This window comes from Nipponia nippon, unplaced genomic scaffold (assembly GCF_047370975.1).
Source record: "Nipponia nippon isolate SJK-2023a ecotype South Korea unplaced genomic scaffold, ASM4737097v1 scaffold_41, whole genome shotgun sequence".
NCBI lineage: Eukaryota > Metazoa > Chordata > Aves > Pelecaniformes > Threskiornithidae > Nipponia > Nipponia nippon.
Window position 1 is genome coordinate 788,618 of NW_028262360.1, and position 16,580 is coordinate 805,197.

The following is a 16,580-nucleotide window of genomic DNA, read 5'->3' on the forward strand; positions in this document are numbered from 1 at the left end:
CCCCGGGGGGTCTTAAAGGGGCAACACCGCCACGGGGGGGGGGGGTGTGGGGGTGTAGGGGGGTGTACGGGTGTATGTGAGGGGTGTATGTGGGGGTGTAGGGGGCGGGGGGGTCTAGGGGGTATTTGTGGGGGTGTAGGGGGGTGTGGGGTTGTAGGGGGGTGTATGTAGGGGTGTGGAGGGGTATGTGGGGGTGTAGGTGGGGGTGTAGGGGGTGTGGGGGGGTGTAGCAGGGGTATGTGGGGGTGTAGCGGGTGTTTGGGGGTGTAGGCTGTATGTGGGGGTGTAGGGGGGGTTGTTTTGGGGGGTGTACGTGGGGGTGCAGCTCTGCTCCGCACCCCCATCCACAACGGTACAGACTGGTGACAGACGGTGACAGTTACAAAGTCTTTAGTACAACCAGGGGAGGACGGGGACACCGCGACCCCACGGACACCCCCAAACCCTCAACCGGACCCACGCCTGAAACCCCAAAACTCCTCTCTACCCAACAGCTCCCTAAAAACGACCCCCAACACCCAAACGCACCGCCGGACACAACCACCGCCCCCCAAAACACCCCCCCAAAGGCTACTACGTCCCACCAAACCTGGGGGTCCCTGCGGGGCTGTAGGTCACAGCCAGTGGCCTTGGGGGTGTCCCCAGGGGGGTTGTAACCCCCGAGGGGGTCGGTGCTAGTGTTCCCAGGAGGGTGACAGGCGGTGTCCCTGGGGGTGTCACAGTCGGTGTCCCCAGAGGGGTGACAATCGGTGTACATGGACAGGCTGGTTCTGGTGTCCCCAGAGGGGTGACAATTGGTGTCCCCATGGGGGTGACAATTGGTGTACACGGACAGGCTGGTTCTGGTGTCCCCAGAGGGGTGACAATCGGTGTCCCCAGGGGGGTGACAATCGCTGTACATGGACAGGCTGGTTCCAGTGTCCCCAGGGGTGTCACAGTCGGTGTCCCTGGGGGGGTGAGAGTCAGTGTCCCTGGGGGGGGTCACAATCGGCATCCACAGGGGTGTCACAGTCGGCGTCCAGGGGGTGGCTGATGCTGGTGTCCCCAGGGGTGTCACAGTCGGTGTCCCCGGGGGGGTGACAGTCTGAGTACACGGAGAGGCCAGTTCCGGTGTCCCCGGGGGTGTCGCAGTCAGCGTCCCCAGAGGGGTGACAATCGTCGTACACAGTTCCGGTGTCCCCAGGGGTGTCCCAGCCGTTGTCCCCAGACAGGTGACAATCAGTGTCCCTAGCGGGGTGACAGTCGGTGTCCATGGACAGGCCGGTTCCGGTGTCCCCATGGGCATCCCAGCCGTTGTCCTCAGACAGGTGACAGTCGTCGTACACGGTCCCGGTGTCCCCAAGCGGGTGACAGTCACCATCCATGGTCCCGGTGTCCCCAGGGGTGTCCCAGCCGTCGTCCCCGGGGGGTTCAGGTCCCCACCACCACAGCTGCAGCCGATTGTCCCCACCGGGGGGTGGCCCGTCCTCGTCCTGCTCCTCCTCGTCACTGTCCCACAGCGCCGGGAACAGCCGCTGCCCCGAGGCGGTGGCCAACAGCGGGAGCTCGGGGTGCAGGCTGGGGGACCCAGGCGTCCGGGTGACCCCCACGGCACCCAGGGGACCCAGGGGTCCGGGTGACACCCAGGGGTCTGGGAGGGGACCCAGGGGTCTGGGTGACACCCAGGGGTGCGGGTGACACCCAGGGGACCAGCAGGGGACCCAGGTGTCCGGGTGACACCCAGGGGTCTGGGGGGGGGACCTAGGTGTCGGGGTGACACCCACGGCACCCAGGGGACCCAGGGGTCCAGGTGACACCCAGGGGTCTGGGAGGGAACCCAGGTGTCGGGGTGACACCCAGGGGTGCGGGTGACACCCAGGGGACCAGGAGGGGACCCAGGTGTCCAGGTGACACCCAGGGGTCCGGGGGGGGACTCAGGGGTCCGGGTGACACCCAGGGATCTGGGAGGGGACCCAGGGGTCTGGGTGACACCCAGGGGTGCGGGTGACACCCAGGGGACCAGGAGGGGACCCAGGTGTCCAGGTGACACCCAGGGGTCTGGGAGGGGACCCAGATGTCCGGGTGACACCCAGGTGTCCGGTGACACCCAGGGGTGCGGGTGACACCCAGGGGTGCGGGTGTTACCTGGTACCGTTGACGCAGTCGCGGAGGGCGCGGAAGCGCAGGTGGGGGGGCAGCAGGGGGGGGTCCCCCGCCCCCGGGGGGGTCAACGTGTCCCAGACGGTGACGAAGCCGTCGGTGTCACCGCTCACCAGGAACCGCCCCGTCCTGGGCTCGGGGGGGGGGGGGGGGGGGAGGGGAGGGGGATGTCAGCGGGCTCCGCCCCCAAAAGGGGAGCCGGGGGGGGGGGGGAGGGGTCACTCACGGGTCAAGGTCGAAGGTCACGCGCTGGTTGGTGGCCACCCGCCGCTCCAGGGCCAGCAGGGGGCGCTCGGGGCGTCGCAGGTCCCAGCAGAGGATGTGGTGGTCCTGGGGGGGCGGGGCTACTGGGGGCCACGCCCCCCCACGCCCCGCCCCCCCAAGCCCCCCCACCCCCACAGACCCCAGCCCCCAAGCCCTGCCCACTTCTCAGAAGCCACACCCCCAAACATGAAGCTCCACCCCCCGGGATAAGACTCCACCCCCAGGGCTAAGACCCTGCCCCCAGCTAAGACTCCACCCCCATTTAAAACTCCACCCCCTGGGGCTAAAACCCCACCCCCCAGTTAAGACCCCACCCCCCAGTTTAAGACTCCACCCCCAGGGGCTAAGATCCTGCCCCCTGCCCCGCCCCCCCCCCGAGGCCACCCCCCTGGTTGCCAAGCCCCGCCTCCATAGCCCCACACCCCGCCCCTCCCAAAAGAACCCCAAGCCCCACCCACCACCCGGTGCCCACACCCCAACATCGGACCCCGCCCCCCCGAGGCCCCGCCCACAAGGCCCTGCCCACCCCCACAGGCCCCGCCCACCTTGCGCCCCCCTGCGTAGAGGCGGTTCCCGTCAGGGCTGAAGCGGAGGTGGGTGGGGGCGGCGGGGAGGCGGGGCCAAAGGGCCAAGGCCCCGCCCCCCTCCAGCGCGTACAGCCCCAGGCTCCGCCCATAGGAGCCGCAGGCGAACACCGGTTGGGTGGGGCTGAAGGCCAGGCAGCCAATCAGGCCCCGCTGGCCCTGCCCCCCCTCTGCAGGAGGAGAGAGAACCCGCAAAGGTCAGGCCACGCCCCCTGGGGGGCCAAGCCCCGCCCCTCCACTAGGCCACACCCCTCCCCAAGCCCCGCCCCTACTGCAGAGCCACCCTGATTGGCAGGCAGGCTTCTGCCCAAGCCCCACCCCCTTTCAGACCCCGCCCATGGGCCCCACCACCCTTAGGCCACACACAAGCCCTGCCCCCAGGCACCCCACCCCTTTTAGGCCCCGCCCCCATACACCACCCACTGAGGCCCCGCCCCTTCAAACCCCGCCCCTTTAGGCCACACCCCTTCCCATGTAACCCCCTGGGGCAGGCCCAGCCACCCCTACCCCCACCCCCTCGACCACCCCCAAGCCCCGCCCCCCGAGGCCCCACCCCTTCAAACCCCGCCCCTTTAGGCCACGCCCCTCTCCATGTAACCCCCCTGGGGCGGGCGCAGCCACCCCTTCCCCCACCCCCTCGACCACCCCCAAGCCCCGCCTCCTCCAGCCTCACCCCCTGAGGCCCCGCCCCTTTAAACCCCGCCCCTTTAGGCCACACCCCTCCCCATGTAACCCCCTGGGGCAGGCCCAGCCACCCCTACCCCCACCCCCTCGACCACCCCCAAGCCCCGCCTCCCCAAGCCCCGCCCCCCGAGGCCCCGCCCCTTTAAACCCCGCTCCTTTAGGCCACGCCCCTCCCCATGTAACCCCCTGCAGCAGGTCCAGCCACCCCTCCCCACCCCCTCGGGCCCCCCCGACCACCCCCCAAGCCCCGCCTCCCCCAAGCCCCGCCCCCCGAGGCCCCGCCCCCCGTAAGCCCCGCCCCTCACGGTGCAGCCGCCGCTCCTGGCCGTGGCGGCCCGGGCGCTGGGTGGGGAAGAGGCGGACGGCGCCGTCGCAGCCGCCCAGGAGCCGGGAGCCGTCGGGGGCGAAGGCCAGGGAGTGGGGGGCCACCGGCTCCTCCTGCCGCCCCCACAGCTCTGGGCCCCGCCCCCACCGCGGACCCCCGCCCCGCCCCCCGGCCCCGCCCCCATAGGGGACCCCCGCCCCCATAGGGGACCCCCGCCGCCCGGCCAGCACCTATATGTCACCCATCGCACACACACCACCCCCCGACTCCTGGGTGCCTTATAGGTCCCCCCCCCATCCCCTATAGGTCCCCCCTGTCCCTATAGGTCCCCCCTGTCCCCTACAGGGCCCCATAGGTCCCCCCATCCCCTATAGGGCCTCTCATCCCCTATAGGGCCCCTATAGGTCCCCCCCTGTCCCCTACAAGTCCCCCCTGTCCCATATAGAGCCCCATAGGTGTGTCCCCCCCATCCTCTATAGGGCCCCCCCGTCCCCTATAGGGCCCCCTCATCCCCTATAGGGTCCCTATAGGTCCCCCCCTGTCCCCTACAGGTCCCCCCTGTCCCATATAGGGCCCCATAGGTGTGTCCCCCCATCCTCTATACGTCCCCCCCCATCCCCTATAGGGCCCCCCATCCCCTATAGGGCCCCCTCATCCCCTATAGGGTCCCTATAGGTCCCCCTGTCCCCTATAGGTGCCCCCTGTCCCCTATAGGGTCCCTATAGGTCCCCCCTGTCCCGTATAGCTACCCCCTCATCCCCTGTAAGTCCCCCTGGTCCCCTATCAGTCCCCCCCGTCCCCTATAGGTTCCCCTCATCCTCTATAGGGCCCCTATAGGTCCCCTCCATCCCCCATAGGTCCCCCCCGTCCCATATAGGGACCCTATAGGTCCCCCACATCCCCCATAAGTCCCCCGCCCATCCCCTATAAGTCCCCCCTGTCCCCTATAGGTCCCCCCATCTCCTATAGGTCCCCCCATCCCCTATAGGGCCCCATAGGTCCCCCCCATGCTCTATAGGGCTGCTATAGGTCCCCCCCATCCCCTATATAGATCTTCCTCCTCCCCCATAGGTCCCCCCCATCCCCCATAGGGCCCCTATAGGTCCCCCCCATCCCCTACAGGTCCCCCTCATCCCCTATAGACCTCCTATAGGTCCTCCCCCATCCCCTATAGGGCGCTCTCAACCCTTATAGGACCTGTACAGGTCTCCTGTAATCCCCTATAGATCCTCCCCATCCCCTATAGGTCCCCCCCATCCCATATAGGGCCCCTATAGGTCCCCCCTCATCCCCTATAGCTCCCCCGTCCCCTATAGGGCCCCTATAGGTCCCCCCATCCCCTATAGGTACCCCCGTCCCCTATAGGGCCCCCCCATCCCCTATAGGGCTCCTATAGGTCCCCCCTGTCCCCTATAGGGCCCCCCCATCACTTATAGGGCCCCCCATCCCCTATAGGTCCCCCCATCCCCTATAGATCCCCCCCATCCCCTATAGGTCCTCCCCCTGTCCCCTGTAAGTCCCCCCGGTCCCCTATAGGTCCCCCTCCATCCCCTAGAGATCCCACCCCCACCCCCCATAGGGCCCCTATAGGTCCCCCCACCCCCTATAGGTCCCCCCGCCCCCTATAGCCCCCCCCCAGGTCCCCCCGCCCCCTATAGGCCCCATAGGCCCCACCAGGTGACTGTAGGCGCGGAAGGAGCCCCGCAGGCTCCCGTCGAAGGCGTCCCAGAGGTGCACGGGGTTGTCCCGGCTGCTGGCTGCCACCCTACCAGTACAGACCAGTAAAAACCAGTAGCCTCCCAGTAACACCCCCACCCCCCCGCACGGCCCCCCCGCCCAGCAGCTCCCAGTAACACCCAGTAGGAACCAGTGACCCCGCAGAGACCCCCCCCCCCCCAGCCCCTCCCAGGACCCCCCTCTAAGGCCCCAAGATCTCCCAGTTCATCCCAGTAACAACCAGTGATCTTCCAGTAAGACCCAGTGCTCCCAGTAACCCCCCGCGGCCCACCCAGTGGCTCCCAGTGACACCAGTACCCCTCCCAGTGCCACCAGCCCCCTCCCAGTCCCTCCCAGTCCCTCCCACTGCCCCCCAGCCCCCTCCCAGTCCCTCCCAGTCCTCTCCCACTGCCCCCCAGCCCCCTCCCAGTCCCTCCCAGTCCCCTCCCAGTGCCCCCAGCCCCCTCCCAGTGCCCCCAGTCCCCCTCCCAGCCCCTCCCAGCCCCCTCCCAGTGCCCCCAGTCCTCCTCCCAGCCCCTCCCAGTCCCTCCCAGTCCCCTCCCAGTGCCCCCAGCCCCTTCCCAGTGCCCCCAGTCCTCCTCCCAGCCCCTCCCAGTCCCTCCCAGTCCCCTCCCAGTGCCCCCAGCCCCCTCCCAGTCCCTCCCAGTGCCCCCAGTCCCCCTCCCAGCCCCTCCCAGCCCCCTCCCAGTGCCTCCCAGTGCCCCCAGTGGCTCACAGGCAGGTGTGGGGCTGGGTCGAGTCCATCAGGGGGAACCAGGCGAAGTCGTAGATGGTGTCGCCCTCTGGCACCCGCAGCGCCGGCGCCTGCGCCCCAGGGACGGGTCCCCTCCAGCACCCACGGGTGCCCCACAGCCACCCCCAGCACCCATGGGTGCCCCACAGCCACCCACCGGTGCCCCACAGCCACCCCCAGCACCCACGGGTGCCCCATAACCACCCCCAGCACCCATGGGTGCCCCCCAACCACCCACCAGTGCCCCACAGCCACCCACCGGTGCCCCACAGCCACCCCCAGCACCCACGGGTGCCCCATAACCACCCCCAGCACCCATGGGTGACCCCCAACCACCCACCAGTGCCCCACAGCCACCCACCGGTGCCCCACAGCCACCCATGGGTGCCCCACACCGACCCCCAGCACCCATGGGTGCCCCATGGTGACCCCCAGCCACCCATGGGTGCCCCACACCGACCCCCAGCACCCACGGGTGCCCCATAACCACCCCCAGCACCCATGGGTGCCCCCCAACCACCCACAGGTGCCCCACGCTGACCCACAGCACCCATGGGTGCCCCACGCCGACCCCCAGCACCCACGGGTGCCCCCCAACCACTCGTGGGTGCCCCACAGAGACCCCCAAGCACCCATGGGTGCCCCACACCAACCCCCAGCACCCATGGGGGCCCCCCAACCACCCACGGGTGCCCCACGCCGACCCACAGCACCCATGGGTGCCCCACAAAGACCCCCAGCACCCATGGGTGGCCCACAGCTGCCCCCAACCACCCGTGGGTGCCCCATAACCACCCCCAAGTGCCCCATGGTGACCCCCCAGCACCCATGGGTGCCCCCCTCCCCCCCCGTCACCCACCAGCTGGGGGAGGGGCAGCCCCGGGGGGGGCCCCGGGGGCGGGGGGAGGTCGAAGACGCGCAGGACGTTGTCGTCGCTGCAGGTCAGGACGCAGGAGCCGTCGGGGGCCCTGGGGGGCGGGGCCGTGGGGGTGGGGCCAGGCCCGGGACCCCCCACCCCCGCCCCATAGCGGGACCCCAGCCCCCCAACTCTGCCCCATAGCGGGACCCCAGCCCCCAGCCCTGCCCCACAGCGGGACCCCAGCCCCCCAACTCTGCCCCATAGCGGAACCCCAGCCCCCAGCCCTGCCCCATAGGGGACCCCAGCCCCCCAACTCTGCCCCATAGCGGGACCCCAGCCCCCAGCCCTGCCCCATAGGGGACCCCAGCCCCCCAACGCTGCCCCACAGCGGGACTCCAGCCCCCCAACTCTCCCCCATAGGGGACCCCAGCCCCCAGCCCTGCCCCATAGGGGACCCCAGCCCCCCAACTCTGCCCCATAGCGGGACCCCAGCCCCCAGCCCTGCCCCATAGCGGGACCCCAGCCCCCCAATTCTGCCCCATAGGGGACCCTAGCCCCCAGCCCTGCCCCATAGGGGACCCCAGCCCCCCCCCTCTGCCCCATAGCGGCCCCCCGGATGCAGGACCCCCCCCCCCCCCCCAGGGGGCCCCGGGGTGGGGGTGGGGGTGGGGGAGGGGCCCCTCACCACTTGCAGCCCCGCAGGAAGTTGTGGGGTCGCTGGGCAACCTCCTGCCCCGCCCCCCCCACCGCCCGGGGGGGGCGGCCCAGCTCGTAGGGGGGCAGCCTGGGGGGGGGAGGGGCGTCAGGGACACCCCCCCCCCCCAACCACCCACCCCCTCCCCCCACCAGGGGACCCCGGGCATCCGGGACCCCCAACCTCCCCCATCCCCCCCCATAGGGGCGTCTGGGACCCCTCCCCCGTCCCCGTGTCCCCCCAATGTCCCAGTGTCCCCCATCCCCCCATCCCCCCGCCCCCCATGTGCCCAGTGCCCCCCATCCCCCCATGTGCCCCATCCCCCCGTCCCCATCCCCCACCCCCCTATGTCCCCCCCTCCCCCCATCCCCCCATGTGCCCCATCCCCCCGTCCCCATCCCCCACCCCCCCATGTCCCCCCTCCCGCCCATCCCCCCCGTCCCCATCCCCCCACCCCCTCCCCCCGTCCCCGTCCCCGTCCCCATCCCCCACCCCCCGTGTCCCCCCCCCTCCCCCCGTCCCCATCCCCCCCTCCCGTGTCCCCCCCTCCCCCCCCTCACCCCGGCCCCCCCGCAGGCCCCCCCGCGCCGTGGGCGGTCGGGGGGGGGGGCGGGGCCCCCTGGGGGGCTGCGGGGGGAGGGGCGGGGTCAGCGCCGAGGGGGGAGGGGCAGCCCCTCCCCCCCTCCCCCTCCGCAGCGGCCGGGACCCCCCCATCCTCCACCCCCCCCTCCCCCCCCATCCGCACCTTCCACCATGGGCGCCGCCATGACACCGCGCGGCCCCGCCCCCTTCCCGGCACGCACCGCGCGCGCGGGCGGGGGCGGGGCGGGGTCAGGCGTGGCCCCGCCCACGCGTGGCTTTTCCCGCCAAGGAGCGAGCGGGCGGGCGGGGGGGGGATGGGGACATGGGGACACTGGGGGGGACAGGGGACACTGGGGCCCCCCCGGGGGCATTGGGACCCCTTGGGGACCTTGGGGACATCGGGGGCAGGGGGGAGGTGCAGGGACATGGGGACCCCCTGGGGACAGGGGGACATCGGGGGGACCCCCGGGGGACATCGGGGACATTGGGGACCCCTGGGGACACGGGGGACATCGGGGACCCCCCCGGGGGACATCGGGGACAGGGGGACATGGGGGACCCTGGGGACAGGGGGACATGGGGACAGGGGGGATGGGGGACATGGGGACCCTGGGGACCCCCGGGGACATTGGGGACAGGGGGGTGGTGTGGGGACAGGGGGACATGGGGACCCTGGGGACAGGGGGACATCGGGGACCCCCTGGGGACAGGGGGGACATGGGGACAGGGGGGATGGGGGACCCTGGGGACCCCCGGGGACATTGGGGACAGGGGGGTGGTGTGGGGACATGGGGACATTGGGGACCCCTGGGGACATCGGGACCCCCCCGGGGGACATCGGGGACAGGGGGACATGGGGACAGGGGGGAGGTGTGGGGACAGGGGGACCCTGGGGACATCGGGGACCCCCCGGGGACATGGGGACCCTGGAGACCCCCGGGGGACATCGGGGACAGGGGGACACGGGGCCCCTGGGGACATGGGGACACGGGGGGCAGGGGGACGGGGGGACGGGGGGGCACAGGGACCCTGGGGCCGCGCCGCGCGGCCGCCCCCGCCCCGGTAGCGTGGCCGAGCGGTCCAAGGCGCTGGATTTAGGCTCCAGTCCCCGCGGGGACGTGGGTTCGAATCCCACCGCTGCCAGCGGGACGCCCCCTCCCCCCATCACCCCCTTTTTTCCACCCCCCCACCCCCCCAGCACCCAGGGGTGCCCCGATGGGATGGGGGAGCCCCAAATAGCGGGGGGGGGGGGAACACGACACTGGGGGGACATTGGGGACACATGGGGGGACATTGGGGTCATGGGGGGGACATTGGGGACACATGGGGGGACATGGGGGACACATGGGGGACACTGGGGTCATGGGGGGGACATGGGGGGACATTGGGGGGACATGGGGTGATGCTGGGACATTGGGGTCATGGGGGGGACATTGGGGACACATGGGGGGACATTGGGGACACATGGGGGACACTGGGGTCATGGGGGGACACTGGGGACATTGGGGACACATGGGGGACACTGGGGTCATGGGGGGACATTGGGGACACATGGGGGGACATTGGGGACACATGGGGGGACATTGGGGGGACATGGGGTGATGCTGGGACATTGGGGTCATGGGGGGGACATTGGGGACACATGGGGGGACACTGGGGTCATGGGGGGACATTGGGGACACAGGGGGGTCATGGGGACTGGGGGGACATGGGGATGACACTGGGGACATTGGGGACATCAGGGGACATGGGGGGGACATTGGAGACATTGGGTACACATACGGGGACACTGGGGACATTGGGGGACATCGGGGGACATGGGGGGACACTGGGGACGTTGGGGGGGACTTTGGGGACACTGGGGACATGGGGACACCGGGGGGACATGGGCACAACACTGGGGACATGGGGACACTGGGACATTGGGGAGATGGGGGGTCATGGGGGGACATTGGGGACATATGGGGACATGGGGACACATGGGGGGACACTGGGACATTGGGGGACATCGGGGGACACGGGGGACATTGGGGGGGCACGGGGGCACTTTGGGGACATTGGAGACAGGGGGACATGGGCACAACACTGGGGACACGGGGACACTGGGACATTGGGGACACATGGGGGGACATGGGGACGGGGACATCAGGGACATGGGGGACATCAGGGGACACGGGGACACATGGGGGGACACTGGGACATTGGGGGACACTGGGGACATTAGGGGACATGGGGGACATGGGGACGGGGACATTGGGGACACTGGGGACACATGGGGACGTGGGGGGACACGGGAGGGAGGTGGGGACGGGGGGGATGTGGGGATGACACTGGGGACACTGGGGGACACTGGGGGGACATGGGCACAACACTGGGGACATGGGGACACTGGGGACATCAGGGGACATGGGGACAAATGGGGGACATGGGGGGACACAGGAGGGACGTGGGGACTGGGGGGACATGCGGACGACACTGGGGGACACTGGGGACATGGGGGGTCATGGGGGGACATTGGGGACACATGGGGGGGACACTGGGACATTGGGGGACATCAGGGGACATGGGGACGCATGGGGGACATGGGGACGAGGACACGGGGGACATTGGGGACACTGGGGGACATGGGGGGACATCAGGGGACACTGGGGACATTGTGGGGACATGGGGGGTCATGGGGGGATACTGGGGACATGGGGACACGGGGGGGACATTAGGGGACATGGGGGGACACTGGGGGGGGGACACTGGGGACCCTGGGGCCACCGGACACGGAGCCAGAGCTGAAAACCAGTAAAACTTTTATTTCCCCCCAAACGCGTGACGTCAGCCGCTGCCCCTCCCCCCCCCGTACAGGAAAACCCCGAAACCAAGGGGGGGGAGGGGCGAAGGACCCCCCCCCACCCCCACCCCCGAGTGCCCCCCCAAATTTACCCCCTCCCCCCCGTTAACTAACGCCCCCCATAAATTACACCCTCCCCCGCGTCACCCGCACCCTCAGGGACGGGTGACGCGTCCCCAACACCCCAAAACAGGGGAGGCCTCCCCTGCCTGCCCCTCCCCCCCCCAACTTGGGGGTTACCCCCAAACTTCAGGGTCACCCCCCAACTTGGGGGGGGGTCACCTCCCCAAATCAGGTGTCACCCCCCCAACTTAGGGGTCACCCCAACTGAAGTCAACCCCCAACTTGGGGGTCACCTCCCCAAACTAGGGGTCACCCCCCAACTTGGGGGTCACCCCCTCCAAATTCAGTGTCACCCCCCCCGAATCTGAGGGTCACCCCCCCAACTTGGGGGTCAGCCCCCCCCCCAACTGGAGGAGGTGACCCCTAACTTGGGGGTCAGCCCCACAACCTGCGGGGGTTGTTGGGGGTCCCTGCCCCCGGCTCAGTTGTCCTCGTCGCTGTCGTCGGGGCTGATGGCCGGGCTGGTGAGGCTGTAGGTGGGCGACGTGGGGCTGTAGCCGGGGGAGGTGGGGCTGTAGGTGGAACCCTTGGGGCTGGTGGGGCTGTAGGTGGGGGAGGTGGGGCTGTACTTGGGGCTGGTGGGGCTGTAAGTGGGCGAGGTGGGGCTGTATTTGGGGCTGGTGGGGGTGTAGACAGGGGAGGTGGGGCTGTAGGTGGGGGAGGTGGGGCTGTACTTGGGGGTGGTGGGGCTGTAGGTGGGCGAGGTGGGGCTGTACTTGGGGCTGGTGGGGCTGTACTTGGGGGAGGTGGGGCTGTACTTGGGGCTGGTGGGGGTGTACTCGGGGGAGCTGGGGCTGTAGCTGGGGCTGGTCGGGGTGTACTTGGGGGAGGTGGGGCTGTAGCTGGGGCTGCTGGGGCTGTAACTGGGGCTGCTGGGGGTGTAGGTGGGCGACTGGGGGGTGTAGCGGGGGCTGGTGGGGGAGTAACTGGGAGAGGTGGGGCTGTAACTGGGGGAGGTGGGGCTGTAACTGGGGGAGGTGGGGCTGTAGTTGGGAGAGGTCGGGGTGTAGTTGGGGCTGGTGGGGCTGTAGCTGGGAGAAGTGGGGCTGTAACTGGGAGAAGTTGGGGTGTAGTTGGGGCTGGTGGGGCTGTAGTTGGGGCTTGTAGGGCTGTAACTGGGAGAAGTGGGGCTGTAACTGGGAGAGGTTGGGCTGTAGCTGGGAGAGGTTGGGCTGTAGCTGGGAGAAGTTGGGCTGTAACTGGGAGACGTTGGGCTGTAGCTGGGAGACGTTGGGCTGTAGCTGGGTGAGGTGGGGCTGTAACTGGGTGAAGTCGGGCTGTAGCTGGGAGATGTCGGGCTGTAGCTGGGAGATGTTGGGCTGTAGCTGGGTGATGTCGGGCTGTAGCTGGGTGAAGTTGGGCTGTAGCTGGGAGAGGTCGGGCTGTAGCTGGGCGATGTTGGGCTGTAACTGGGCGACGTCGGGCTGTAGTTGGGTGACGTGGGGCTGTAGCTGGGCGATGTCGGGCTGTAACTGGGTGATGTCGGGCTGTAGCTGGGGCTCTGCGGGGTGTAGCCCCCAGGTGAGCGCGGCTCGTAGGCGGGTGATGTTGGGCTGTAGCTGGGCGACATGGCACCACCTGTGGAGACAATGTGAGAGGGTGATGGAGGGTCCCCAGATGGGTGTTGCTGGGCTCTGTGGGGTGTTGGGGGGCGTTGGAGAGTGTTGTTGGGGTGTTGTGGGCCATTGTGGGGTTCTGTGGACTCTAGGAGGGCTCTGCGGGGTGTTGTGGGGGGTGTTGTGGAGCCTCATGGGGTATTGGAGGCTGTTGGCATGCTGCAGGGTGTTGTGGGGGTGTTGTGGGATTTTGTAGGGGGTTGTGTGGTTTTGCGGGGTATTTGGGGTGTTGCTGGGGGGTGGGGTGTTCTGAGGGCATTGTAGGGTGTTGTGGGGCCCTGTGGGGGTGTTGTTGCGGTGTTGTGGGGTGTTGTCAGATACTGTGGGGGCATTGGAGGCATGTTGTGAGGTGTTGGGGTGTTGGGGGGGGGGTTGGAGGGTCCTGTAGGGTGTTGGGAGTGTCGTGGGGGCACTGCAGTGTTGTGGGGCTTTGTAGGGGGTTGTGGGGTATTTTGGGGTGTTGCAGGGGTGTTGCTGTGTTGCGAGAGTGTTGTGGAGGTGTTGCAGGCACGTTGTAGGGTGTTGGGCTGTTGTAGTGTGTTGTTGGGGTGTTGTGGGATGTTGTAGGGCGTGCTGTGGGGTGTTGCTAGGGCATTGTAGGGGTGCTGGGGGGACTTGTAGGGAGTTGTAGGGTGTTGAGGGGTGTTTTCGTGTGTTGTGGGGGGGTGGGGTTTTGGGGGGTGTTGTGGGGTATTTTAGGGTGTTGCAAGGGCAGTGTAGGGGCTCTGTGGGGTGTTGTGGAGGTGTTGGGGCATTGCCAGATGGTGTGGGGGCAATGGACAGGTGTTGTGGGATTTTGTAAGGAGTTGTAGGGATTTGTAGGGGTGTTGTGGGGTGTTGCAGTGTTGTGAGAGCATTGTAGGGTATTGGGGGGCTCTGCAGGGTGTTGTGGAGGTGTTGTGGGGGTGTTGTCAGATGTTGTGGAGGCACGTTGTAGGGTGTTGGGCTGTTGCAGGGTGTTGTTGGGGTGTTGGGAGGTGTTGGGGGTGTGTTGTTGGGGCATTGTAGGGCGTTGAGGGGTGTTTTCATGTGTTGTGGGGGGTGTGGGATTTTGTGGGGGTGTTGTGGGGTATATTTTGGGGTGTTGCGAGGGGATTGTGGGGTGTTGGGGGGCTGTGGGGGGTGTTGTTGGGGCATTGCCAGATGTTCTGGGGGCATTGGAGGGCTGTTGCAAAGTGTTGGGGTGTTGTAGTGTGTTTTTGGGGTGTTGTGGGGGGTTGTGGGGTCCTGTAGGGCATTGTAGGGTGTTGAGGGGGTGTTGGGAGCGCTGTGGGGGTGTTGTGGGGCATTGTGGCGGTGTTGTAGGGCGTTGGGGGGGGGGGTGGTGTTGCGGAGCGTTGGGCTGTTGTTGGGGTGTTGTAGGGGGGTTTAGTGCGTTGTTGGGGTGTTGTAGTGCGTTGTTGGGGTGTTGGGGGGCATTGTAGGGTTTTGGGGTGTTTTTGGGGTGTTTTTGGAGGGTTTTGGGGGTGTTTTGGGGGGTTTTGGGGGGTTTTGGGGGTTTTTTGGGGGGTTTGGGGGGTTTTTGGAGGTTTTGGGGGGGTTTGGGGGTGGTTTTTGGGGGTTTTTGGGTTTTTTGGGGTGCTGTACTCACCGGGGGAGGGGATGTAGGGGCTGGAGGGCCCGGGGGAGCCGGGGGAGCCGGGGGTGGGGGACCAGGCCGGGGAGTAACCGGGGCTGAAGCCGCTGGCGTCGGAGGCGGCGCTGGGGGAGAAGCCGGCGCCCCCCGGGGTCATGCCGCTGCCTGGGGGAGGGGCAAAAAATGGGGGTGGGGGGGGTCAGGACCCCCAACAGCCCCCCAAACTGCCCTAGGGACCCCAAATTTACCCCAAGGATGCCCCCCCCCCTTCCATTTGCCCCCCAGGACCCCAAATCTATTTCGAGCATCCCCCGCATTTGCCCCTGCGCCCCCCCCAGTCTGCCCCAGTGCCCCCCAGTTTGCCCCCCAACTCTGCCCCAGGGACCCCCCAGCAGCCTCCCAGTTCATCGCAGTCCCTCTTAACAGCCCCCCAAAACCCTCTCACCCACCTCAAAGCCCCCCAGAACACCCCAGGCCCCCTAGCAGCCTCCCCAGTCTGTCCCATGGCACCCCAAATCTGCCCCAGTGCCCCCCAGTTTGCCCCCCAGTCTGCCCCAAAGCCCCCCCAGCAGCCTCCCAGTCCATCCCAGTCCCTCTTAACAGCCTCCCAAACACCCCAGGCCCCCCGTTAGCCCCCCAGTCTGCTCCAGGGACCCCAAATCTGCCCCAGTGCCCCCCAGTTTGCCCCAGCGACCCCAACTCTACGCCAGGGACCCCCCAGCAACCTCCCAGTTCACCCCAGTCCCTCTTAACACCCGGCCAAAACCCTCTAAACTCACCCCAACCCCCCAGTCTGTCCCAGTACCCCCCCCCCCAGTCTGTCCCAGTACCCTCCCCACGCACCCACGCTGGGAGACCAAGCCCCGTAGGCGGGGGTAGCACCCTGATTCCACGGCGTCATGGCAGGGGACATCCCCCCCATGGGGCTGGGGGCCGAGCCGAAGAACATTCCGGTAGCTGGGGAAAAAAGGGGGGGCTTTAGGGGGACCCCAGCGCCTGGGAGGGGACCCAAGCGCCCAGGAGGGGACCCCAAGAGTCCAGGAGGGGACCCCAAGAGTCCGGGAGGGGACCCCAAACACCCAGGAGGGGACCCCAGTGCCTGGGAGGGGACCCCAAGAGTCCGGGAGGGGACCCCAGCACCCGGGAGGGGACCCCAAGCGCCCATAAGGGGACCCCAGCGCCCGGGAGGGGACCCCAGGAGTCCGGGAGGGGACCCCAAACACCCAGGAGGGGACCCCAAGAGTCCAGGAGGGGACCCCAGTGCCTGGGAGGGGACCCCAAGCGCCCGGGAGGGGACCCCAGCACCCGGGAGGGGACCCCAAGAGTCCAGGAGGGGACCCCAGCGCCTGGGAGGGGACCCCAAGCACCCGGGAGGGGACCCAAGCACCCGGGAGGGGACCCCAGCACCCAGGAGGGGACCCCAAGAGTCCAGGAGGGGACCCCAGCGCCTGGGAGGGGACCCCAAGCGCCCGGGAGGGGACCCCAGCACCCGGGAGGGGACCCCAAGAGTCCAGGAGGGGACCCCAGCGCCTGGGAGGGGACCCCAGGAGTCCGGGAGGGGACCCCAGCACCCGGGAGGGGACCCCAAGAGTCCAGGAGGGGACCCCAAGCGCCCGGGAGGGGACCCCAAACACCCGGGAGGGGACCCCAGCACCCGGGAGGGGACCCCAAGCACCCGGGAGGGGACCCCAGCACCCGGGAGGGGACCCCAAGAGTCCAGGAGGGGACCCCAAGCGCCCGGGAGGGGACCCCAAACACCCGGGAGGGGACCCCAGCACCCGGGAGGGGACCCCAAACGCCCAGGAGGGGACCCCAAGCGCCC

The 16,580-nt window shown here is 68.8% G+C and overlaps 2 protein-coding genes and 1 non-coding gene across 3 annotated transcripts in view; 1 reads left to right on the plus strand and 2 right to left on the minus strand.

The window, feature by feature from the left end:
* Positions 1 to 373: 373 nt before the first annotated feature.
* Positions 374 to 8,188, minus strand: WRAP53 (WD repeat containing antisense to TP53). The gene is made up of 10 exons (XM_087777767.1): positions 8,172 to 8,188; positions 8,011 to 8,109; positions 7,326 to 7,434; positions 6,449 to 6,537; positions 5,671 to 5,761; positions 3,977 to 4,109; positions 2,949 to 3,157; positions 2,366 to 2,469; positions 2,125 to 2,268; positions 374 to 1,557 (listed from the first exon to the last, which is right to left on the minus strand). Exons 1-10 carry the CDS (start codon positions 8,186 to 8,188, stop codon positions 963 to 965), a joined length of 1,590 nt encoding a protein of 529 aa, XP_087633893.1. The 3' UTR covers positions 374 to 962.
* Positions 8,189 to 9,662: 1,474 nt separating this feature from the next.
* TRNAL-UAG (transfer RNA leucine (anticodon UAG)) lies at positions 9,663 to 9,744 on the plus strand. Its single transcript has one exon. It is a non-coding gene; the product is annotated as a tRNA-Leu (tRNA).
* A 2,156-nt stretch (positions 9,745 to 11,900) lies between these two features.
* POLR2A (RNA polymerase II subunit A) overlaps positions 11,901 to 16,580 on the minus strand; it is a 40,094-nt gene continuing 35,414 nt past the window's right edge. Inside the window, exons 27-29 of the mRNA XM_087777732.1 lie at positions 15,602 to 15,715; positions 14,774 to 14,923; positions 11,901 to 13,144 (exon numbers count right to left, since the gene is read on the minus strand). Coding sequence (XP_087633858.1) covers positions 11,988 to 13,144; positions 14,774 to 14,923; positions 15,602 to 15,715 — 1,421 coding nt within the window. The 3' untranslated portion in view covers positions 11,901 to 11,987. The remainder of the gene's footprint in view (positions 13,145 to 14,773; positions 14,924 to 15,601; positions 15,716 to 16,580) is intronic.

Excerpts from the sequence above, each read along its gene's own strand:
- WRAP53 (XM_087777767.1), bottom strand. Across the intron at positions 7,435-8,010 it reads TTCCTGCGGGGCTGCAAGTG|GGCCCCCGACGGCTCCTGCG; the intron begins GTGAGGGGCCCC and ends CCCGCCCCCCAG. Across the intron at positions 5,762-6,448 it reads ACCCAGCCCCACACCTGCCT|GGTGGCAGCCAGCAGCCGGG; the intron begins GTGAGCCACTGG and ends CTGTACTGGTAG.